Source organism: Pseudophryne corroboree, chromosome 10 (genome assembly GCF_028390025.1).
Source record: "Pseudophryne corroboree isolate aPseCor3 chromosome 10, aPseCor3.hap2, whole genome shotgun sequence".
NCBI lineage: Eukaryota > Metazoa > Chordata > Amphibia > Anura > Myobatrachidae > Pseudophryne > Pseudophryne corroboree.
Window position 1 is genome coordinate 385,965,811 of NC_086453.1, and position 26,317 is coordinate 385,992,127.

The following is a 26,317-nucleotide window of genomic DNA, read 5'->3' on the forward strand; positions in this document are numbered from 1 at the left end:
CTTGGGATGGGCGCCCAGCATCCACTACGGACTACGAGAAATAGAATTATCGGTAAGTAAATTCTTATTTTCTCTGACGTCCTAGTGGATGCTGGGAACTCCGTAAGTTCCATGGGGATCATTATACCAAAGCTCCCAAACGGGCGGGAGAGTGCGGATGACTCTGCAGCACCGAATGAGAGAACTCCAGGTCCTCCTCAGCCAGGGTATCAAATTCATAGAATTTTGCAAACGTGTTTGCCCCTGACCAAGTAGCTGCTCGGCAAAGTTGTAAAGCCGAGACCACTCGGGCAGCCGCCCAAGATGAGCCCACCGTCCTTGTGGAATGGGCTTTTATTGATTTAGGCTGCGGTAATCCTACCGCAGAATGCGCCAGCTGAGTAGTGCTACAAATCCAGCGCGCAATAGGCTGCTTAGAAGCAGGAGCACCCAGCTTGTTGGGTGCATACAGGCAGGGGCGGATCCAGAAGAAAATGACAGGGGGGGCACCATGGAAGGGGCAAGTACATTTGCGTGCGACTGCAGCGCATGCACTCCCAGAAAAGGGGTGTCCCCCCACTACAAGGGGTGTGGCCTCACAGGACAGGGAGAGTGTGTGAGAGAGAGCGATTTGCAGTAGGTGACAGGGAGAGTGACTGTCAGTTGGTGACAGCTAGTGGTTGATGGAGAGTGACTGGCAGTGGGAGAGAGGGTGAGTGGGAGAATGTGACTGGGTATAGAGTGACTAGCAGTGGATGCCTGGGAGACTGGCAGTGGGTGACACGGAGACTGGCAGTGGGTGACAGGGAGAGGATGACTGGCAGTAGGTGACAGAGAGAGGGTGACATATAAGTCAGTGTGATGTGGGCCCCTATGACACACATATAAGTGGGGAGGGAAAGGGGCACAGGTTGCAAAAAAAAAAAAAAAAAGTTTTCATTTTTTTTTTATACAAAAAAATGTGTATTGTCATCTTGCATAATATACCACATACACATAAAAAGGGGGAGAGACAGGGTGGGGGAGGGTGCTGAGGGGAAGAGAAAGGGAGGGGGAGGGTGCTGAGGGGGAGAGACAGGGAGGGTGAGGATGCTGAGGGGGAGAGACAGGGAGGGTGAGGGTGCTGAGGGGAGAGACAGGGTGGGTGAGGGTGCTGAGGGGGAGAGACAGGGAGGGTGAGGATGCTGAGGGGGAGAGACAGGGAGGGTGAGGATGCTGAGGGGGAGAGACAGGGAGGGTGAGGGTGCTGAGGGGGAGAGACAGGGAGGATGAGGGTGCTGAGGGGTGAGACAGGGAGGGTGAGGGTGCTGAGGGGGAGAGACAGGGAGGGTGAGGGTGCTGAGGGGGAGAGACAGGGAGGGTGAGGGGTGAGACAGGGAGGGTGAGGGTGCTGAGGGGGAGAGACAGGGAGGGTGAGGGTGCTGAGGGGGAGAGACAGGAAGGGTGAGGATGCTGAGGGGGAGAGACAGGGAGGGTGAGGGTGCTGAGGGGTAGAGACAGGGAGGGTGAGGGTGCTGAGGGGTAGAGACAGGGAGGGTGAGGGTGCTGAGGGGGAGAGACAGGGAAGGTGAGGATGCTGAGGTGGAGAGACAGGGAGGATGAGGGTGCTGAGGGGTGAGACAGGGAGGGTGAGGGTGCTGAGGGGGAGAGACAGGGAGGGTGAGGGTGCTGAGGGGAGAGACAGGGTGGGTGAGGGTGCTGAGGGGGAGAGACAGGGAGGGTGAGGATGCTGAGGGGGAGAGACAGGGAGGGTGAGGGTGCTGAGGGGGAGATACAGGAACATAACTTTGTGTCAGGAAAGAAACAATGAAGGATTCCCTGACAAACTTGCAGCCCCCCCTCCCCTCCCACATTTACTTAGCAAATACCTTGTGGCTTTGCCCCACTGGCTGGCATCCTAGGACAGGAGTGAGCGTTTGTGACTCCAGTCCTAACGGTGCTCATAAACAGCAGGCACAGGAGGAGAGAGCGGCAGCGTGCGGCGCGGTACAGGAGGAGAGAGCGGCAGCGCACAGTGTGACGTGACGTGTTCACACCGTGTGTGGGTGCCGGGTTGCATTGGTTACGAGGCAGGAGGAGGTGCAGTGCAGCGCTGGCGGCTGACCGTGTGAATACGACGGCAGTCGGTCGGGAGCACAGCACTACGCCACGGGTCGGTAATAGAAATCCGATCCGTGGCGGGTGGCAGGGCTCCCTTTCAGATGGGGGTTCGGTGTACTTACCCTCAGAGCCCCCCTTCCGTAATCCGGCTCTGACCGCCGGGACGCTTGCGCTGGAACTCGTGCCCGCTGGCTCTATTACGGGGAGATTGCAGCAGAGCTGAGGCCAATTAAAAAAAAAGTAAAACACTGCCACAAATGACAGGGGGGGCACGGGCCCGAGTGCCCCCCCCCTGGATCCGCCACTGCATACAGGATAAACAGCGAGTCAGTTTTCCTGACTCCAGCCGTCCTGGAAACATAAATTTTCAGGGCCCTGACTACGTCCAGTAACATGGAATCCTCCAAGTTCCTAGTAGCCGCAGGCACCACAATAGGTTGGTTCAAGTGAAAACCTGAGACCACCTTCGGGAGAAACTGAGGACGAGTCCTCAACTCTGCCCTCTCCATATAGAAAATCAGATAAGGCCTTTTACATGACAAAACCGCCAATTCTGACACACGCCTGGCCAAGGCCAAGGCCAACAGCATGACCACTTTCCACGCGAGATACTTTAGCTCCATGGTTTTAAGTGGCTCTACCCATGCGACTTTAGGAAATCCAACACCACGTTGAGATCCAAAAAGTGCCACAGGAGGCACAAAAAGGAGGCTGAATATGCAGCACTCCTTTAACCAAAGTCTGAACTTCAGGCAGTGAAGCCAGTTCTTTCTGGAAGAAATTCGACAGAACTGAAATCTGGACCTTGATGTACCCCAATTTGAGGCCCAAACATCACCCCTGCTTGCAGGAAGTGCAGGAATCGACATAGTTGAAATTCCTCCGTCGGGGCCTTCATGGCCTCCCACCAAGCAACAAATCTTCGCCAAACGCGGCGATAATGTCCTGCGGTGACATCCTTCCTGGCTATGATCAGGGTAGGGATGACTTCCTTCGGAATACCCTTTTCCTTTAGGATCCGGTGTTCTACCGCCATGCCGTCAAACGCAGCCGCGGTAAGTCTTGGAACAGACAGGGTCCCTGCTGCAGCAGGTCTTGTCTGAGCGGCAGAGGCCAAGGGTCCTCTGCCAGCATCTCTTGAAGTTCCGGGTACCAAGCTCTTCATGGCCAATCCGGAACCCCGAGTATGGTTTTCACTCCTCACATTCTTATTATTCTCAGTACCTTGGGTATGAGAGGTAGAGGAGGAGACACATAAACCGACTGGTACACCCATGGTGTCACTAGAGCGTCCCCAGCGATCGCCTGAGGGTCCCTTGACCTGGCGCCATATCTTTTCAACTTCTTGTTGAGGCGGGACGCCATCATGTCCACCCGTGGTCATTCCCAACGGTTTACCCGCATTTGGAAAACTTCTGGATGAAGTCCCCATTCTCCTGGGTGTAGGTCGCCCATCGGAGAATCCTTGTGGCTTCTGCCATCGCCATCCTGCTTCTTGTGCCGCCCTGTCTGTTTACATGGGCGACCGCCGTGATGTCGTCTGATTGGATCAGTACCGGCTGGTTCTGAACCAGGGGCCTTGCTTGGCTTAGGGCATTGTAAATGGCCCTTAGCTGCAGAATATTTATGTGAAGCGAAATCTCCTTGGAAATTTCTTCCCTGTGTGACTGCACCCAAGCCCCGAAGGCTGGCATCCGTGGTCACCAGGACCCAGTCCTGTATTCCGAATCTGCGGCCCTCTAGTAGATGAGCCCTCTGCAGCCACCACAGCAGCGACACCCTGTTTCTTGCTGACAGGGTTATCCGCTGTTGTATCTGTAGATGGGACCCGGACCATTAGTCCCACAGGTCCCACTGGAACGTCCTTGCGTGGAGTCTTCCGAATGGAATTATGCTTCGTACGAAGCTACCATTTTTCCCAGGACTCGTGTGCATTGATGTACCGACACCTGTCCTGGTTTTAGGATGTCTCTGACTAGAGATGACAACTCCTCGGCTTTTCCCGCTGGAAGAAACACTCTTTTCTGGTCTGCGTTCAGAAACATTCCCAGGAACAGAAGACGTGTCGTCGGGACCAGCTGTGACTTTGGAATATTGAGAATCCAGTCGTGCTGTTGTAGCACTTCTGCTACCCCCACTACCAACTGTTCTTTGGACCTCGCCTTTATCAGGAGATCGTCCAAGTACGGGATAATAAAAACTTCCTTCTTGCGAAGGAGTATCGTCACTTCGGCCATTACCTAGGTAAAGACCTTCGGTGCCGTGGACAACTCCAACGGCCGCGTCTGGAACTGATAGTGACAGTCCTGTACCACATATCTGAGGTACTCCTGGTGAGGGGGGTAAATGGGGACATGCAGGTACGCATCCTTGATGTCCAGGGAGACCCTGTAATCCCCCTCGTCCAGGCTCGTAATAACCGCCCTGAGCGATTCCATCTTGAACTTGAATCTTCTGATATAAAAGTTCAAGTATTTTAATTTCAAGATGGGTCTCACCGAACCATTTCGGTACCACAACCACTGTGGAATAGTAACCCCTTCCTTGCTGAAGGAGGGGTACCTTGACAATCACTTGTTGTGATTATAGTGTTGAATATCCACCAACACCGTCTCCCTGGCAGAGGGAGGTGCCGGTAAGGCAGATTTTAGGAAACGGCGGAGGGAAGAACGTCTCGAACTCCAGCCTGTACCCCTGAGATCCTGCTTGAAGGACCCAGGGATCCATGTGAGAGAGCCCACTGTCCGCTGAAATATCTGAGACGGGCCCCCACCGTACCCGGGTCCGCCCGAGCAGCCCCAGCACCATGCTGTGGACCTACCGGACGCAGGGAGGACTTTTGCTCTTGGGAACTAGCTGTGTGTTGTAGCTTTTTCCTCTACCTTTGCCTCTCGGCAGAAAGGATGAGCCTCTAGCCCTCTTGCTTTTCTGGGGTCGAAAGGACTGTACTTGATGATACGGTGCTTTCTTTTGTTGTGGGGTAGCCTGTGGCAAAAAAATCGATTTCCCAACAATAGCTGTGGAAACGAGGTCTGAAAGACCATCCCCAAACAGTTTTACCCCCTTATAGGGCAAAACTTCCATGTGCCGATTCGAGTCGGCATCGCCTGACCATTGTCAAGTCCATAACCCCCGTCTGGCGGCAATGGACCTAGCGCTTATTTTTGATGCCAGCCGGCAAATATCCCTCTGAGCATCACGCATGTATAAGACCACGTCTTTTATATGCTCTATTGTCAGCAAAATATTGTCCCTATCCATAGTTATTTTCCGACAGGGAATCTGACCACGCAGCGGGAGCACTGCACATCCATGCCGAAGCAACGGCTGGTCGCAATATAATGCCCTAGTGTGTGACCATATCTTATAGGGTAACCTCCTGCTTTCTATCAGCAGGCTCCTTCAGGGCGGCCGTATCCGGAGACGGTAGTGCCACCTTTTCTGATAAGCGTGTAAGCGCTGTATCTACCCTATGGGGTGTTTCCCCGCGTGACCTATCCTCTGGCGGGAAAGGGTACGCTGCCAATAACCGTTGTAGAATTATCAATTTCTTACCGGGGGAAGACCACTCTTCCTCACACACCTCATTTAATTTCTCAGATGCAGGAAAAGCTACTAATAGTTTTCTCTCACCAAACACAATACCCTTTTATGTGGTACCTGGGGTATAATCATAAATGTGTAATACATTTTTCATTGCCTCAATCCTGTAACGGGTGGACCTATTTGGAGGGTACACCAGTCTCATCGATGTCGACACTGGAGTCAGTATCCGTGTCGACATCTGTGTCTGTTATCTGAGGTAGCGGGCGATTTTAAAGCCCCCCATGACATTTGAGACGCTGGAACAGGCACAAGCTGAGTAGCCGGCTGTTCCGTGTCGTCGACCTTTTATGTAAGGAGTTGACACTTTCACGTAATCCTTCCATAAGTTCAACCACCCCGGTGTCGACCCCGCATGGGGTGACAACATATTTACAGGCATTCGCTCCGCCTCCACCTCATTATCCTCCACATACCTGTCGACACAGCCGTACCGACACACAGCACACACACAGGGAATGCTCTGATAGAGGACAGGACCCCACAAAGCCCTTTGGGGAGACAGAGGGAGAGTATGCCAGCACACACCAGGGCGCTATATATCACTGGGATAGCACCTATAAAAAAGTGTTTTCCCTTATAGCTGCATATATTTGTATACTGCGCCTAAATTGTGCCCCCCCTCTCTTTTTAACCCTTTCTGTAGTGTATTAACTGCAAGGGAGAGCCAGGGAGCTTCCCTCCAACGGAGCTGTGAGGGAAAATGGCGCCAGTGTGCTGAGGAGATAGGCTCCGCCCCCTTCTCGGCGGACTTTTCTCCCGCTTTTTTCTGGAATCTGGCAGGGGTTAATATACATCCATATAGCCCTGGAGGTTATATGTGATGTATTTTTGCCACCCAAGGTGTTTATATTGCTGCTCAGGGCGCCCCCCCCCCCCAGCCCCCTGCACCCATCAGTGACCGGAGTGTGTGGTGTGCATGAGGAGCAATGGCGCACAGCTGCAGTGCTGTGCGCTACCTTGGTGAAGACTGATGTCTTCTGCCGCCGATTTTCCGGACCTCTTCTTGCTTCTGGCTCTGTAAGGGGGCCGGCGGCGCGGCTCTGGGACCGGACTCCGAGGCTGGGCCTGTGTTCGGTCCCTCTGGAGCTAATGGTGTCCAGTAGCCTAAGAAGCCCAAGCTGGCTGCAAGCAGGCAGGTTCGCTTCTTCTCCCCTTAGTCCCTCGATGCAGTGAGCCTGTTGCCAGCAGGTCTCACTGAAAATAAAAAACCTAAAACTAACTTTTTCTAAGAAGCTCAGGAGAGCCCCCTAGATTGTACCCAGCTCGGTCGGGCACAAAAATCTAACTGAGGCTTGGAGGAGGGTCATAGGGGGAGGAGCCAGTGCACACCAGGTAGTCCTAAAGCTTTCTTTTTGTGCCCAGTCTCCTGCGGAGCCGCTATTCCCCATGGTCCTTACGGAGTTCCCAGCATCCACTAGGACGTCAGAGAAAGATGCTATAGCAACTGGGGCAGAAAGAGGTGCTGCAGTAGCCGTGGCAGAGAGTGATGTAGCAGGACAGAAGTAACCTGCTGCACAGCTACAAGCAGACAGTGAGACATACAGTATAAGGAGGGCGGCAGAGTTCCGGCATGTGCCGGCTGTCAGTGTCTCCTGCTGTCACCTCTGGCCTGCCCTGTTCCCTACCTAGGCCTATATTTACTAATAATCCGAGTTTGTCCGATTTGTGTTTTTTTTTCTAAGTCCCAATACGGGAATTCACTAAGCACCAATCTCGGCAGTGTTTGGACTATTCGTAATGGTTTGATTCGCAAAGTTCAGAAATACGAATGAATAGACCATCGGTCAAACACGGCTGTTATTTCATACAATACGGGCATTCACTATTCATTCGTATTTGGGTGTTAGTCTCTGAGTGCTCAAGTGCGGGTGTATTTTTTTGCGAATCGTTAAAAAAAGCAGCAAAAAAATAGACCTGCTTTTTCCAGGCGAGTTTGGATAACCATGCACGGATCAGTGAGATCTGTGCATGGTTATCTATGGGAAAGGGTCCGTTTAGTGTAAAAACTGAAAAAAAAAATTGCGTGGGGTCCCCCCCTCCTAAGCATAACCAGCCTCGGGCTCTTTGAGCCGGTCCTGGTTGCAAAAATATGGGGGAAAAATTGATAGGGGTTCCCCCATATTTAATCAACCAGCACCGGGCTCTGCGCCTGGTCCCAAAAATACGGGGGACAAAAAGCGTAGGGGTCCCCCGTATTTTTAACACCAGCACCGGGCTCCACTAGTCAGAGAGATAATGCCACAGCCGGGGGACACTTTTATATAGGTCCCTGCGGCCCTGGCATTAAATCACTAACTAGTCACCCCTGGCCGGGGTACCCTGGAGGAGTGGGGACCCCTTAAATCAAGGGGTCCCCCCCTCCAGCCACCCAACGGCCAGGGGTGAAGCCCGAGGCTGTCCCCCCCCATCCAAGGGCGGCGGATGGGGGGCTGATAGCCAAGTGTAAAAATAAGAATATTGTTTTTTGTAGCAGTACTACAAGTCCCAGCAAGCCTCCCCCGCAAGCTGGTACTTGGAGAACCACAAGTACCAGCATGCGGTGGAAAAACGGGCCCGCTGGTACCTGTAGTACTACTACTACAAAAAATACCCAACAAAGGGGGTCATTCCGAGTTGTTCGCTCGTTATTTTTTTTTGCTACGGAGCGATTAGTCGCAAACTGCGCATGCGCAATGTACGCAGCGCGCCTGCGCCAAGTAAATTGGCTCAAAAGTTTGGTATTTTACTCACGTCGTAACAAAATGTTTTCCTCGTTCTGGTGATCGGAGTGTGATTGACAGGAAGTGGGTGTTTCTGGGCGGAAACTGGCCGTTTTCTGGGAGTGTGCTGAAAAACGCTGGCGTTTCTGGCCCAACGCTGGGTGCGTTTGTGACGTCAAACCAGGAACGAAACTGACTGAACTGATCGCTATTTGTGAGTAGGTCTGGAGCTACTCAGAAACTGCTAAGAAATTTCTATTCGCAATTCTGCTAATCTTTCGTTCGCAATTCTGCTATGCTAAGATACACTCCCAGTAGGCGGCGGCTTAGCGTGTGCAATGCTGCTAAAAGCAGCTAGCGAGCGAACAACTCGGAATCACCCCCAAAAAACAGAACACACACACCGTGACAGTAAAACTTTATTACATACATGCACACCTACATACACACATACTTACCTATGTTCACACGAGGGTCGGTCCACTTCTCCATGTAGAATCCACGGGGTACCTGTCAATAAAATTATACTCACACAATCCAGTGTAGCTTGTGTCCTCTTTGTAATCCACGTACTTGGCAAAAAAACAAACCGGAAAACCCGAACCACGCACTGAAAGGGGTCCCATGTTTACACATGGGACCCCTTTCCCCAACTGCCGGGACCCCCCGTGACTTCTGTCAAAGAGGGTCCCTTCAGCCAATCAGGGAGCGCCACGTCGTGGCACTCTCCTGATTGGCTGTGCGCTCCTGAGCTGTAAGTCAGGCTGCGCACTGAAGATACAATGTAGCGCATAGGCGCTCCATTGTATCCAATGGTGGGAACTTTGCGGTCAGCGGTTGACTGCGAGTAACCTCAACCCCTTTCAGTGCGTGGTTCGGGTTTTCCGGTTTGTTTTTTTGCCAAGTACGTGGATTACAAACAGGACACAAACTACACTGGATTGTGTGAGTATAATTTTATTCACCGGTACCCCGTGGATTCTACATGGAGAAGTGGACCGACCCTCGTGTGAACATAGGTAAGTATGTGTGTATGTAGGTGTGCATGTATGCAATAAAGTTTTACTGTCACGGTGTGTGTGTGTACTGTTTTTTGTTGGGTATTTTTTTTGTAGTAGTACTACAGGTACTAGCGGGCCCGTTTTTCCACCGCATGCTGGTACTTGTGGTTCTCCAAGTACCAGCTTGCGGGGGAGGCTTGCTGGGACTTGTAGTACTGCTACAAAAAACAATATTCTTATTTTTACACTTGGCTATCAGCCCCCCATCTGCCGCCCTTGGATTGGGGGGGGGGGGGGGGGGACAGCCTCGGGCTTCACCCCTGGCCCTTGGGTGGCTGGAGGGGGGGACACCTTGATTTAAGGGGTCCCCACTCCTCCAGGGTACCCCGGCCAGGGGTGACTAGTTAGGGATTTAATGCCAGGGCCGCAGGGACCTATATAAAAGTGTCCCCCGGCTGTGGCATTATCTCTCTGACTAGTGGAGCCCGGTGCTGGTATAAAAAATACGGGGGACCCCTACGCTTTTTGTCCCCCGTATTTTTTGCACCAGGACCAGGCGCAGAGCCCGGTGCTGGTTGTTCAAATACGGGGGAACCCCTGTCAATTTCCCCCCCATATTTTTTCAACCAAGACCGGCTCAAAGAGCCCGAGGCTGGTTTTGCTTAGGAGGGGGGACCCCACGCAATTTTTTTCTGAATTTGTAACACTTTAAACACCTTTTAAAGGTACACAATGAAGCCCTCCCTGCACGGATCTCATAGATCCGGCCGGGATTCCTTGTGTTTTGTCAGGCAGTGTTTTACTCATCACTCCCGTAAAACACTGGCCGAAATTATGAATGACATCGACATCGGAAAAGATGAATGAGGAAAACTCGTCAGCTTAGTAAATGTCCGTATCAGGATTCAAAAAGTTGCAGTAAAATGCACCCGATACCATTCGAGTTCAAACACCCTTAAAAACGGCTAAAACATGAATATTAGTAAATATACCCCCTAGTCTCCAAGACTGAGTTAGTGTGCACCCCTCTGCTTCTCCTCCTCCTGCTCTGCGGCTGCCTGTACAGCAGCCTGTGAAATAGTGGGCAGAAGGAGGGGGTGAGCAGGTGGCGCGCCCTCTAACTTTTCCGGCGCCCGGAGCTCGTGCTCCACCGGTGCCACCCTCGCTACACCCCTGGCAGTACCATAAACAGCTGCAGGGGTGCTCATCCCAAGTATGCTCATCCCTGTGGCTTATGGTACCGCGAGCGCAGCCGGTGGAGCCTGCATCATACCTGGGATGAGCACCCCTGCAGCAGCTTATGGTAATGCGAGCGCAGCCGGTGAAGTCTCCATCATACCTGGGATGAGCACCCCTGCAGCAGCTTATGGTACTGCGAGCGCAGCCGGTGCAGCCTGCTTCATACCTGGGATGAGCACCCCTGCAGCAGCTTATGGTACTGCGAGCGCAGCCGGTGCAGCCTGCTTCATACCTGGGATGAGCACCCCTGCAGCTGCTTATGGTACTGCGAGCGCAGCCGGTGGAGTCTGCTTCATACCTGGGAGGAGCACCCCTGCAGCAGCTTATGGTACTGCGAGCGCAGCCGGTGGAGCCTGCATCATACCTGGGATGAGCACCCCTGCAGCTGCTTATGGTACTGCGAGCGCAGCCGGTGGAGTCTCCATCTTACCTGGGATGAGCACCCCTACAGCAGCTTATGGTACTGCGAGCGCAGCCGGTGGAGCCTGCATCATAACTGGGATGAGCACCCCTGCAGCGGCTTATGGTAATGTGAGCGCAGCCAGTGGAGTCTGCATCATACCTGGGATGAGCGATTCTGCAGCGGCTTATGTACTGCGAGCGCAGCCGGTGGAGTCTGCATCATACATGGAATGAGCACCCCTGCAGCAGCTTATGATATGATGCAGGCTCCACCGGCTGCGCTCGCAGTACCATAAGCTGCTGCAGGGGTGCTCATCCCAGGTATGATGCAGACTCCACCGGCTGCGCCCAAAGTATCATAAGCTGCTGCAGGGGTGCTTATCCCAGGTATGATGCAGACTCCACCGGCTGCACCCGCAGTACCATAAGCTGCTGCAGGGGTGCTCATCCCAGGTATGATGCAGACTCCACTGGCTGCGCCCAAAGTACCATAAGCTGCTGCAGGGGCGCTCATCCCAGTTATGATGCAGACTCCACCGGCTGCGCCCAAAGTATCATAAGCTGCTGCAGGGGTGCTTATCCCAGGTATGATGCAAGCTCCACCGGCTGCGCCTGCGGTACCATAAGCTGCTGCAGTTTCGCTCATCCCAGGTATGATGCAGGCTCCACCGGCTGCGCTCGCAGTACCATAAGGGATCTCAGTCATGGTCACCACCCTGTTATTTCAATTACTGGCTTATTAGCCAATCAGAACTGGGTAAAGGGGTTTTGTGGGTGTTGGGGGGCGGAGCTATGATCCATGTCCTGGCCCCTTGTATTAAAAAATAATAATAACCATCGGGTGGTTCTGTACCATTGATGGTGGAGAGCCATCTGGTTCTCCCCCAACGATGGGAAATATATTCACCATCGACCATAAACCATCAATGATTTGGAATCATTGATGGTCAGTGGGCATCTTGGAAAAGTCCCCGTCTGTGGCTTAACGAATGGGGTTGTTCCCACTATTTGAATAGACAGCCATGGGTGATTAGCCAACGAAACCTGGATCTCTTCCTGTGACTCCCCTGCTGCCCTCTCGTACTGGGGCTTCTCCTTCACCCACTTTGTCAGACCTGATGACCACCAAGGTGGCAGAGTGGGCATTCTCTTATCCCCAACTGCACCTTTCGTGTCATCCCACCATAGCCCTCCATTTCCTTCTCCTCCTTTGAGGTCCACTCTATCTGTCTCTTCTACCCCATTCACCTCAGAGTGGAGGTCATCTACCACCCCCTGGTCATTCCTACCCTTTCCTCTACTACTTTGCTGCCTGGCTTACCCACTTCCTCTCCTCTGACCTTCTCTCTATCATCCCCAGCGACTTTAACATTCCTATTGACATTACTAAACTAGCATCCACTAATCTTCTTGTCCTTTCCTTCTCCTTTGGCCTTTCTCAATGGACCTCCAGCTCCACTCGCTGTGTTGGCCACTCCTTTGACCTTGTCTTAACTCACTTGTGTGATATATCTGACCTCTCCATCTCCCTTCCCCCTCTCTGACCCCCATCTACTCTCCTTCACTCTCTCATCTCCTCCAATCCTCCCCTTGCCCATATCCACTATTACCAGACACAATTTAGAGACTTTGACTCAGCTGTCCTGTCCTCCTCCCTCGATACTCTCCATTCTTCTATCCACCGTAGCCTGCCCCAACCACGCTGGCCTCCTTCTACAACTCTACCCTCACCTCTGCGCTTGATTCTGTAGCCCCATCTACCCTGTCCCCCTCCGCCGTTTGAAACCCCAACCCTGGCACACCAAACTGTCCCAGTTCCGCCTTTGGAAGAAATCTCGCTCCACTTTAAGTTTATCTTATCTTCCTACAGCACCGTCTCTTCGATACTTTCAACAATCTCCTTCGCCCCACCCCCTTTCCCACATCCTCCTTCTCTACCATTGACTTTGCCTCCTTTTTCTCCTCCAAAATTTAGGCACTCCAACACAAAATCTCCCGTCTCCCCTCTGCAGCCCCGATCCTCCTTCTATCCTTTCCCTCCCATCTCATCTTGTGCTCCTTCCCCTTCACAATGGGCAACAAAGTCCACTCCTTCATTTTATCCTCTTCCTTCAACACCTGCCTCCTCCACTACTTCTCCCCTACTGCCTGCTCCCACCTCTTCAACTTATCACTCTCTTCCAGCACCTTTCCCTTGCCGTTCAAATGTGCTCTTGTCTTGCCTATTCTTAAAACCAACCTTGACCCCTCCTCCCCCACTAGCTACTGCCCCATCTCTCTTTTTCCTTTTGCCTCCAAATCACTTGAGCGGCTTGTCTACAGCCTTCTCACCAGTTACCTCTCTGATAACTCCATCCTTGATCCTCTCCAATCTGGCTTTTGCCCACTTCACTCCACTGAAACGACACTGGTTAAAGTCACCAATGATCTGCTGTTGGCCAAATCCAGGGGTCACTTTTCTCTGCTCATTTTCCTGGACCTCTCAGCTGACTTTGACACAGTGTATCATCCTCTCCTCTGCTCCCTCCAGTCTATTGGCCTTTCTAGCACCATCCTTGCCTGGTTCACCTCTTATCTCACCAGCCGCTCCTTCTCTGTGTCTGCCTTCGACCCCACCTCATCCCCTTTCATCCTTCCTGTTGGCATCCTCCATAGTTTGGTCCTTGGTCCTCTTCTCTTCTCCCTGTACTCCTCTACCCTGGGTGAAGTTATAGCCTCCAATACCACCTCTATGCTGACGACATGCAACTATACCTCTCCTCGCCTGACCTCTCCCCCTCCGTACTCTCTCCGTTATCAAGCTACCTCTTTGCCTCCTCCTCCTTGATGTCTGAGCTCTACGTCAAGCTCAACATGGACAAAACCGAACTCATCATCTTTCCCTCATCCAGGTCTCCTCCCCCCCTAATATCTCTATCACTGTTGACAACACCAACATCTCCCTCATTCCCCAACTCCGTTTCCTGGGTGTCACTCTTGACTCCTCCCTCTGCTTCACCCCCACGTCAATCTCTAGCTCAATCATGTTGGTTCCAGCTATGCAACATCACTCACATCATGTTGCTCCTCCCCCAGAGCGCGACAAAACATCCACTCACTGGTCATTTCTTGGCTCGACTAAAGCAACCTGCTCCTCACTCTATGGCCTCCCATGCTCCCATCTCGCTCCACTCCGTTCTGTTCTCAACTCCGCAGCTAGACTCCTCTTCCTCTCCTGCCGCTACACCCTGCCACTCCCCTTCACCAATACCTGCACTTGCTCCCATTCCCCCACAGAGTCCTCTTCACACTCCTCACCCTCACATACAAGACCATCTCTAATTTCACTGCTCCCTACATCTCCAACCTCATCTCCCTACATACTCCCTCCTGCACTCTCCACTCGGCCAATGACCAGCGCCTCTCTTCTACCCTGGTCACTGCATCCCAAGATTTCACCCACGCTGCCCCACTTCACTGGAACAAGCTCCCTCGCTCTATCAGACTCTCCCCGATCCTGCAAAGCTTCAAACGTACCCTTCGACCACATGGCCAGTTTCAAGATCACCCTCCCCACCCCCTGCCTCATGCCTTGGCCAACTCCACCCTGCTTACTTCCTGCCCTCAGACTTGCGTCATGTCACCTGTCTTCCCTCTTTTCCTAGATTGTAAGCTCCTTGGAGCAGGGCCCTCCTGTTCTTACAGCCCTCCTCTCTCACATCAACTACAGCCCTCACCTACCCAGTGACCGTCTATACCCGCATCTCCTCTCGCTCGTAACCGTATTGTTCTGTGTGCCGTATGTGCGTCGCTGCAAAACACTTCTGGCGCCCTATAAATAAAATGTAGTAATAATAAGCCAGCAGCTATTTGGAATCCCCCCATAGAATCTGCAGGTGTCAGTCCTATGACTCTAGAACGTACATTTCATCCCTTCCATCTCCATAGCACCCTTCCGTCCGTCTAACGCTTCCTTTCCGTTACTTCTAGTGACTCCTGGGGTCAGTCTGACACTAGTCATCTCCCAGAAGACGTCTTGCTGAAGATCCTGACGTTCGTCCCTGCCCCTGACCTCATCCACCGCTGCAGACTGGTCTGTACCCTATGGCGGGACATTGTAGACTCCCCAACTCTATGGACAGTAAAGTGTCAGCGAATGGGCTACATCACAAAGAGCTGCAGGAAGCTCCCCGCAGACCGGAAACACTTTTACTACTTATCCAGCCTGAAACGGAACTTGCTTAAAAATCCACGTGCACTGGGTAAGAATCGCAACGCCGCCATGATGCTTTCTATTGGCTGGCTGCAAGGTCGCCCCATGCTCACCGTCCTGCATACAGCGTCTGCCTGTCAGGGAGATCCGACGCTTTACAGTGGGGCAGAAATATAATAATCACTGACCAATGAGAGAAGATGTTACCCTGCTGCAGTGACGTCATAGTCTGAGTGTGTACTCAATATATAAATGTCCTGTATATGATCTGAGCTGTAATATTCTTCTCTCTCTAGAGGGTTTCCAGTCCTGGGTCATAGAGTCAGATGGAGGCGACAAATGGGCGGTGGAGGATCTGGCGGACGAGTCTGAAACACGTCTTGCGGGCGAGAAAGTCACCAAATACTTTGTTACATCCTTCCGGTGAGACACCTTTTATATATATATATATATATATATATACTGTAGAACTTTGTTATGTTAAGCATTATGAGTTTAATTACGGCTAAAGCGCCTTATAGACCCCATTCCCCCATTACTCAGTGTCTTCAGTTGGAGGGACAGGAGCAGCAGCAAATCCTCTCCTGAAACACTCTGCTCCCCATTTATCATCAGCAGGAAGCCACAGACTGAGACTTGTATAGTGGGAGGAGCAGGGTCCCCAGCAGCACAGAGTATATCAGGAGATAAGTGATGTGTCAGTGAGGAAAGGGCTCCATGTGACAGGGGCAGTGACATGATGTGAGGAGGGTAATGGAGGCAGCAAGAAGCCACAGACTGAGAGTTATATAGTGGGAGGAGCAGGGTCCCCAGCAGCACAGAGTATATCAGGAGATGAGTGATGTGTCAGTGAGGACAGGGCTGCATGTGACAGGGGCAGTGATATGATGTGAGGAGGGGAATGGAGGCAGCAATAAGCCACAGACTGAGTTATATAGTGGGAGGAGCAGGGTCCCCAGCAGCACAGAGTATATCAGGAGATAAGTGATGTTTCAGTGAGGACAGGGCTGCATGTGACAGGGACAGTGACATGATGTGAGGAGGGGAATGGAGGCAGCAGGAAGCCACAGACTGAGAGTTATATAGTGGGAGGAGCAGGGTCCCCAGCAGCACAGAGTATATCAGGAGATGAGTGATGTGTCAGTAAGGACAGGGCTGCATGTGACAGGGGCAGTGACCTGATGTGAGGAGGGGAATGGAGGCAGCAGGAAGCCACAGACTGAGAGTTATATAGTGGGAGGAGCAGGGTCCCCAGTAGCACAGAGTATATCAGGAGATGAGTGATGTGTCAGTGAGGACAGGGCTGCATGTGACAGGGGCAGTGACATGATGTGAGGCGGGGAATGGAGGCAGCAGGAAGCCACAGACTGAGAGTTATATAGTGGGAGGAGCAGGGTCCCCCAGCAGCACAGAGTATATCAGGAGATGAGGGATGTGTCAGTGAGGACAGGGCTGTATGTGACAGGGGCAGTGACATGATGTGAGGAGGGGAATGGAGGTAGCAGGAAGCTACAGACTGAGAGTTATATAGTGGGAGGAGCAGGAACCCCAGCAGCACAGAGTATATCAGGAGATGAGTGATGTGTCAGTGAGGACAGGGCTGTATGTGACAGGGGCAGTGACATGATGTGAGGAGGGGAATGGAGGCAGCAGGAAGTCACAGACTGAGAGTTATATAGTGGGAGGAGCAGGGTGCCCAGCAGCACAGAGTATATCAGGAGATGAGTGATGTGTCAGTGAGGACAGGGCTGCATGTGACAGGGGCAGTGACATGATGTGAGGAGGGGAATGGAGACAGCAGGAAGCCACAGACTGAGAGTTATATAGTGGGAGGAGCAGGGTGCCCAGCAGCACAGAGTATATCAGGAGATGAGTGATGTGTCAGTGAGGACAGGGCTGCATGTGACAGGGGCAGTGACATGATGTGAGGAGGGGAATGGAGGTAGCAGGAAGCTACAGACTGAGAGTTATATAGTGGGAGGAGCAGGAACCCCAGCAGCACAGAGTATATCAGGAGATGAGTGATGTGTCAGTGAGGACAGGGCTGCATGTGACAGGGGCAGTGACATGATGTGAGGAGGGGAATGGAGACAGCAGGAAGCCACAGACTGAGAGTTATATAGTGGGAGGAGCAGGGTGCCCAGCAGCACAGAGTATATCAGGAGATGAGTGATGTGTCAGTGAGGACAGGGCTGCATGTGACAGGGGCAGTGACATGATGTGAGGAGGGGAATGGAGGTAGCAGGAAGCTACAGACTGAGAGTTATATAGTGGGAGGAGCAGGAACCCCAGCAGCACAGAGTATATCAGGAGATGAGTGATGTGTCAGTGAGGACAGGGCTGCATGTGACAGGGGCAGTGACATGATGTGAGGAGGGGAATGGAGGTAGCAGGAAGCTACAGACTGAGAGTTATATAGTGGGAGGAGCAGGAACCCCAGCAGCACAGAGTATATCAGGAGATGAGTGATGTGTCAGTGAGGACAGGGCTGCATGTGACAGGGGCAGTGACATGATGTGAGGAGGGGAATGGAGACAGCAGGAAGCCACAGACTGAGAGTTATATAGTGGGAGGAGCAGGGTGCCCAGCAGCACAGAGTATATCAGGAGATGAGTGATGTGTCAGTGAGGACAGGGCTGCATGTGACAGGGGCAGTGACATGATGTGAGGAGGGGAATGGAGGCCGCAGGAAGCCACAGACTGAGAGTTATATAGTGGGAGGAGCAGGGTCTCCAGCAGCACAGAGTATATCAGGAGATGAGTGATGTGTCAGTGAGGACAGGGCTGTATGTGACAGGGGCAGTGACATGATGTGAGGAGGGGAATGGAGGCAGCAGGAAGCCACAGACTGAGAGTTATATAGTGGGAGGAGCAGGGTGCCCAGCAGCACAGAGTATATCAGGAGATGAGTGATGTGTCAGTGAGGACAGGGCTGCATGTGACAGGGGCAGTGACATGATGTGAGGAGGGGAATGGAGGCAGCAGGAAGCCACAGACTGAGAGTTATATAGTGGGAGGAGCAGGGTCCCCAGCAGCACAGAGTATATCAGGAGATGAGTGATGTGTCAGTGAGGACAGGGCTGCATGTGACAGGGGCAGTGACATGATGTGAGGAGGGGAATGGAGGCAGCAGGAGGCCACAGACTGAGAGTTATATAGTGGGAGGAGCAGGGTCCCCAGCAGCACAGAGTATATCAGGAGATGAGTGGTGTGTCAGTGAGGACAGGGCTGTATGTGACAGGGGCAGTGACATGATGTGAGGAGGGGAATGGAGGCAGCAGGAAGCCACAGACTGAGAGTTATATAGTGGGAGGAGCAGGGTCCCCAGCAGCACAGAGTATATCAGGAGATGAGTGATGTGTCAGTGAGGACAGGGCTGCATGTGACAGGGGCAGTGACATGATGTGAGGCGGGGAATGGAGGCAGCAGGAAGCCACAGACTGAGAGTTATATAGTGGGAGGAGCAGGGTCCCCAGCAGCACAGAGTATATCAGGAGATGAGTGATGTGTCAGTGAGGACAGGGCTGCATGTGACAGGGGCAGTGACATGATGTGAGGAGGGGAATGGAGGCAGCAGGAGGCCACAGACTGAGAGTTATATAGTGGGAGGAGCAGGGTCCCCAGCAGCACAGAGTATATCAGGAGATGAGTGGTGTGTCAGTGAGGACAGGGCTGTATGTGACAGGGGCAGTGACATGATGTGAGGAGGGGAATGGAGGCAGCTGAAGCCACAGACTGAGAGTTATATAGTGGGAGGAACACCATCACCACGCCACTCTTTACAGTCAGGACCCTGCATTTGCCCACCTCCGTGAACCAGGACTCCCATTGGCATTGCCAACTGCCTAATACATCTGGAGGAGAACCTATTTTATGGAACACGGAGTTCCAAGTGAACTGTGAACCAGGACCCCAACAACTGTTGCCGTTGCCACATGGACTTGCATCTCTCGGGAGCCTTTTTAAACGGAACACAGACTCGGTAACCACATCCAATTGGATGAACTATAACACCTTTGGTCCGTATATATGACTGTGTATATGTTGGTTTCAAATATAATGATGGATGCTTAATATACTAGCTGGTGGCAATATCACGAGTTTTCAGTCCACTTGAAGTCATTAGCGAGATATTTTACATCTTAGATTGCATGTTTTTTAATTGTATAAGTCTTTCTTAATCTATTATTAAATATTCACTTATTTAGATCTTACTGTGTCAATAGCGCTGTATACTCCTTTCTAATTTGTATGTTTTTAAAGGGTTTGACTACCCCTTTTCTTTATCATCCACTAGGGGTCACTGGAGTACTCTTGGGATATGGACGGGCTTCCGTAGGAACAGCACTGAATATTTAAATTTAGAACACTCCACCCCTCCATATCCCAGAGTACCTCAGTGTACTACCTCAGTGTTTTTTCTGTGCTCGAAGTAGTAACAGCTCTGTGGCTAAGAGTCACAATTACTTTGAATTTTTATTTTTATATTTTTCTATTCTATACATCCCTTTCACCCTTCCAAAAGGCAGGGTCAGGGATAGTGCAGCTGCTGATAGCAGCAGGGGCGTGTCGGGCCTCTCTGAAAGAGCTCCCTCACAGCCACACACAGATCCTCCTGCTCAGGCTGGCCGGCGCTTGTACAGAAGCCCCGTCGGAGCCTCCTCACAAGCTGCAGGAGTGAAGGTATGTGAACGGGGCGGTCAGCTCCCGCTGCCGCCCCGAGGTGTGGGGACTGGGGACTCTGCAGACTGCCTCCGGCCGCCGCCGCACACGGCTCCGGCCGCCGCTGCTCTCCCCACTCACACGGCTCCGGCCGCCGCTGCTCTCCCGCTCACACGGCTCCGGCCGCCGCTGCTCTCCCGCTCACTGCGCCGGCCGCCGCTGCTGCTCTGGCCGCTCGCACTGCTCCGGGTCCCACCGCTGTTCACCCGGCTCCCGCGGCTCACAGCACAGCGATCCGCTCGCCGATACCCGCTGGCGGCCCCACACACTGCGCTGCCCGCTGCTCTGCATCTCAAAGAGCATGCAGGCATTACCTCACGGAGGGGGGGGGGGGGGCAATAAATAAGGGGGCAATACAGCGGCATAAGAAAATACTGCAGCAACAGCAGATGCTAGGCTGCAGGGGTATTTGCAGGGTTATAATCAGTTGTAAGTTTGTAACCAGCACTATGATTATATGTGTAAGCTTAGCATGGGGGCAATTTTAACATGTTTCCTGTGTCTTCCTGCTGTGATTCCAGAACGTTCCAGTACTACATCTCTACTCCACCGGAGGCGCAGGGGTGTTAGTGGGAATTTGGGATCACATTTCATAGTACTGGCCACGTGTACTGCACTTGGCCAGATTTATATACAGAGACACCTTACTACTATTTTACTGAGTCGTGCAAGTGTCTGGTTTTTGTGTATTGTATTGTCTGTCGCCATAATGAGTAAGGCACCAGCAAAAACTAAAAAGCATAATTGCAAAGTCTGTAGCAGTGTGTTACCGGATGGATCTACCACATGTACAGTATGTTTTGTGGATTCGGTTCAGAATACCATTTCTGCTCCAGTTTTACAACCAATGTCCTCACCGGACCCTCCGTGGGGTATGTTAGTAAATGTACTGGATAGGTTACAATCAGAATTGACGGCAAGATCTGAGTCTAGGGTGAGACCGCCAGAACTACCGGAGGCGGCTCAGCCTTGCGTAAGGTCCAAAGGTAAACGGGATAAATTTCATATGTCTTATGATTTTCCAGTTTCTGCTATGTTGCATTCTGACGATTCCATGCCAGACCTCACGGAACAAGATGAGGGTGAGGAGGGCGAAGTGGAGTCAGATGGCGAGGATTTTAACAGTTCCGGCATTGATGATCTCATCAGAGCGGTACGTCAGTCTCTGAGGTTTCCTGAAACTGAGGAGCCTCTCACAAATGATCAGGTCGTATTTACGAAACGGCGGAAGACGCCAATAAGTTTTCCTGTGTCGGATTCTCTAAATCAGATGTTAGTAGAAACACGACAGAATCCAGATAAACGGTTTTCTATACCTCGCAGATTTAAGTCTAGTTATCCGTTTCCAGACTCGGTAACGTGTACATGGGAGAATCCACCAATAGTTGATTCGTCAGTGTCCAAGCTTACCAAGAAATTAACCATACCAGTGCCAGCAGCTACTACGCTTAAAGAGCCTTCAGATCGCAAGTTAGAAACTATGTTAAAATCCATGTATGTAGCAGCAGGTGTGATGCTAAGACCTGGATTGGTTGGCATTTGGGTCACTAAGGCGCTCATAATATGGCTTACAGAACTCAAATCTGCCTTACATGACGAAAACCTGATAGTTCTGGTAAATCAAATGATTGAGGCTGTAGAGTATCTCTGCACAGCGTCTACTGACGTCTGTCAGCTCACTTCTCGTATTTCATCGTCGCTAGTTACGGCACGACGAGCACTCTGGCTGCGTGCTTATCATGCGGAGGCAGAGGTCAAACGAGGTATAGAGGCGTTGCCTTACGATGGCAAGAAGTTGTTTGGTCCTAAATTGGACGCATGGATTGCTGAGGCTACGGGAGGTAAGTCTGTTTTCTTACCATTGCCTCCACCGGTATCAAAAAGGAGGTACGCTGGACCTTCGTTCAAATCCTTTAGACATCAGTCCTTTCGAGGATGTGGCAGAGGAACAGCCACGCCTGCTAGACGTGGTCGCGGACGTGGTTTCCAACAAACCAACACAACTCGCCAGGACGCTAAGGTTACCGACAAGCCAGTGGCATGACGGGCTACCAGCCCATCTCGGTTCTCCGATTGTGGGAGCACGCCTTCAGACGTTCCATTTGGCGTGGTTCCACACATCCGCGGATGGGTGGATCCGCAATTTAGTGTTAAAAGGTTACAAAATAGAGTTCGACTGTCTTCCGCCTCTGCGGTTTTTCAAGACAGGACTGCCTCTGTCGGACGACAAGAGGACGGTTCTGCAAATTGCCATTCAGTCCCTACTGGCTTCGGCAGTTTTGATTCCGGTCCCTGTACACCAACAGGGTCAGGGTTATTATTCAAGTCTGTTTGTGGTACCGAAGCCGGATGGCTCAGTCAGACCAATATTGAACTTAAAGGGTCTCAATCAGTACGTAACTTACTACAGATTCAAAATGGAGTCTCTGCGTTCGGTGATTGCGGGTTTAGAGCCAAAGGAATTTATGATTGCGCTAGATCTCAAGGATGCGTACTTACACATTCCAATTTGGCAGCCTCATCAGAGATTCTTACGGTTTGCAATACGCCAGAACCATTACCAGTTTCAGGCTCTACCGTTTGCCCTGTCATCAGCGCCTCGGGTATTCACCAAAGTGATGTCTGTGATGATAGCTCATCTCAGATCCCTGGGAGTGACAATAGTTCCGTATTTAGACGATTTGCTCATCAAAGCTCCGTCTCAACAGATACTTCTCCAACATGTGCTGCTAACATACGATGTAATGGTTCACCACGGTTGGATTGTCAACTTCAAGAAATCACATCTAATTCCGTCTCAACGCCTTCAATTCCTAGGTATGATTCTCGATACGGTCAATCAAAGAATTTACCTACCACAGCAGAAAGTACAAATTCTACGCCATCTAGTACAATTAGTGCTCAAGCCACGCACAGTGTCTGTACACTTGTGCATTCGCCTCTTAGGCACAATGGTGGCAGTTTTCGAAGCGCTTCAGTTCGGAAGATTTCACTCGCGTCCTTTTCAACTGAATGTGCTCGCCCAGTGGTCGGGCTTGCATCTGCAGATTCACCACAGGGTGAGGTTGTCGCCAAGGGCAAGAGTATCTCTGCTCTGGTGGCTTAAGGAACACAATTTAACCGCAAGAAGACGGTTCGGAGGCTGGAATTGGATAATTCTAACTATGGACGCCAGTCTCAGAGGTTGGGGAGCGGTAATTCAAAATTGTCAGCTCCAGGGTCTCTGGGCGGATCACGAAAAATTGCTGTCTATAAATGTCCTGGAACTCCGCGCAATTTACAATGCGCTACGACAAGCAGTGCACATGCTTCGCTCTCAGCCTGTCCAAGTGCAGTCAGACAACGCAACGGCAATCGCATACATCAACAAACAAGGAGGAACGAGAAGCCGCATGGCAATGCGGGAAGTAGCTCGAATCCTCAATTGGGCGGAATGCCACCAGGTGATGTTGTCGGCCGTGTTCATTCCGGGAGTGGACAACTGGGAAGCGGATTATCTCAGTCGTCGGGATTTTCATCCAGGCGAATGGGCATTAAATCCAGAAGTGTTTCACATGTTGGTTCAGAGATGGGGTTATCCTCAGGTGGACCTGATGGCGTCTCGACACAATCACCAAACGTTCCAGTATGTGCCCAGAACAAGAGATCCAAAGGCAGTGGCAGTGGATGCTCTCACTGTCGCGTGGCCGTACAGTCTTGTGTATCTGTTTCCACCGTTTCCGTTGCTCCCTCTGGGGCTAAAACGGATCAAAAGAGAGTCTGTCACAGTCATACTAGTGGCGCCTCATTGGCCTCGGAGAGCTTGGTTCTCGGATCTCCGAGGACTACTCGCAGACGATCCTTGGCCGCTCCCACTACGTCCAGACCTGTTACAACAGGGTCCGTTCCTTTACCCCGATTTAGCGCGGCTGCGTTTGACGGGGTGGCTGTTGAGACCGCCCTCTTAAGAAGAGAGGGCATTCCAGAATCGGTTATACCAACCATGTTACGAGCTAGGAAGCCGGTTACGGCAGCTCATTATTACAGAATATGGCGTGCCTATATAGGTTGGTGTGAAGCTCGGAAGTTTCCGACATCATCTTTCAAGTTATCCCGCCTTTTGTTGTTTCTACAGACGGGGTTAGATGGAGGACTGCGTTTATCTACACTAAAGGTGCAGGTATCTGCTTTGTCAATTTACTTTCAAAGACGATTGGCTCTATTGCCGTCTATACGCACTTTTCTCCAAGGTGTCCTCAGAGTACAGCCTCCATTCATTCCACCTACAGCGCCATGGGACTTGAATCTGGTTTTAGAGTTCTTACAGTCTTCATATTTTGAACCCTTACAGCAAGTGGATATAAAGTTTCTCACTTGGAAAACAATTTTTCTTCTAGCCTTAGCTTCGGCAAGGCGTGTTTCGGATTTGGGTGCCTTGTCATGCAAGTCACCGTATTTGGTGTTTCATGATGACAGAGCGGAGCTTCGGACGAATCCCGCTTTCTTACCAAAGGTAGTGTCATCTTTTCACATCAATCAACCAATAGTAGTTCCTGTGTTGACAGCACATTCTGGAACTCTGCATGTGGTACGCGCATTACGCGTTTATGTATCCCGAACGTCTTCAGTTCGTAAGACAGATACGTTGTTTGTTCTCTATGATGCTGCCAAGATGGGTTGGCCAGTGTCTAAACAAACCTTATCCAGATGGATAAAACTAACCATACGTCAGGCTTACCTTCATGCTAGGTTACAACCACCTACATCAGTAACCGCTCATTCCACACGTTCTGTGGGAACTTCATGGGCAGCTGGTCGAGGAGCTTCTACGACGCAGCTTTGCCGTGCGGCTACATGGTCTTCAGTGCACACGTTTGTGCGCTTTTACAAGTTTGATACCTTTGCGGCATCAGCATCTAGCTTTGGCCGCCTAGTGTTACAGGGGCCAAACAGCTCTCCCGCCCACGGGGGAAGCTTTGGTACGTCCCAAGAGTACTCCAGTGACCCCTAGTGGATGAAAAAGAAAATAGGATTTCGGTACTTACCAGGTAAATCCTTTTCTTTGAATCCATAGGGGGCACTGGACGCCCACCCAGAGCAGTTTTACCTGGGTTGTATTAAGCTCAGAGGAGCTTATGGTAACACATTTTCACCGATTGGTTCAAATTATAAAGGTCTATCGGTTATGGTGTCAACTGTTTAGTTGTCAGTAACGTTATGTGTCAACTTTGTTGTTGTCCGTTATGTTATAGGAATTCTCCATTGTCAACCTCTCTATAGTTCCTGTTCGGCTCAGTAAAAAACACTGAGGTAGTACACTGAGGTACTCTGGGATATGGAGGGGTGGAGTGTTCTAAATTTAAATATTCAGTGCTGTTCCTACGGAAGCCCGTCCATATCCCAAGAGTACTCCAGTGCCCCCTATGGATTCAAAGAAAAGGATTTACCTGGTAAGTACCAAAATCCTATTATCGATTCAGCTGCTAGGAAAAGCACACTCATCACAGCGCCTGTATATATACTTGATATATATAATTTTTCATCAACATATAGTGGGAGGAGCAGGGTCCCCAGCAGCACAGAGTATATCAGGAGATGAGTGATGTGTCAGTGAGGACAGGGCTGCATGTGACAGGGGCAGTGACATGATGTGAGGCGGGGAATGGAGGCAGCAGGAAGCCACAGACTGAGAGTTATATAGTGGGAGGAGCAGGGTCCCCAGCAGCACAGAGTATATCAGGAGATGAGTGATGTGTCAGTGAGGATAGGGCTGCATGTGACAGGGGCAGTGACATGATGTGAGGAGGGGAATGGAGGCAGCAGGAAGCCACAGACTGAGGGTTATATAGTGGGAGGAGCAGGGTCTCCAGCAGCACAGAGTATATCAGGAGATGAGTGATGTGTCAGTGAGGACAGGGCTGCATGTGACAGGGGCAGTGACATGATGTGAGGAGGGGAATGGAGGCAGCAGGAAGCCACAGACTGAGAGTTATATAGTGGGAGGAGCAGGGTCCCCAGCAGCACAGAGTATATCAGGAGATGAGTGATGTGTCAGTGAGGACAGGGCTGCATGTGACAGGGGCAGTGACATGATGTGAGGAGGGGAATAGAGGCTGCAGGAAGCCACAGACTGAGAGTTATATAGTGGGAGGAGCAGGGTCCCCAGCAGCACAGAGTATATCAGGAGATGAGTGATGTGTCAGTGAGGACAGGGCTGCATGTGACAGGGGCAGTGACATGATGTGAGGAGGGGAATAGAGGCTGCAGGAAGCCACAGACTGAGAGTTATATAGTGGGAGGAGCAGGGTCCCCAGCAGCACAGAGTATATCAGGAGATGAGTGATGTGTCAGTGAGGACAGGGCTGCATGTGACAGGGGCAGTGACATGATGTGAGGAG

At 51.6% G+C, this 26,317-nt stretch overlaps 1 protein-coding gene across 3 annotated transcripts in view; it reads left to right on the forward strand.

Annotated features, from left to right (window-relative positions):
• Positions 1–26,317, forward strand: part of LOC134966836 (F-box only protein 2-like) — a 174,817-nt gene that overhangs the window by 2,997 nt on the left and 145,503 nt on the right. For 2 of the 3 annotated variants that reach the window (XM_063943884.1, XM_063943883.1), the window contains 2 exons: positions 14,996–15,267; positions 15,515–15,641. In XM_063943884.1, the coding sequence (XP_063799954.1) occupies positions 14,996–15,267; positions 15,515–15,641 (399 nt within the window). The remainder of the gene's footprint in view (positions 1–14,995; positions 15,268–15,514; positions 15,642–26,317) is intronic. The other variant, XM_063943885.1, reaches the window with a different exon arrangement.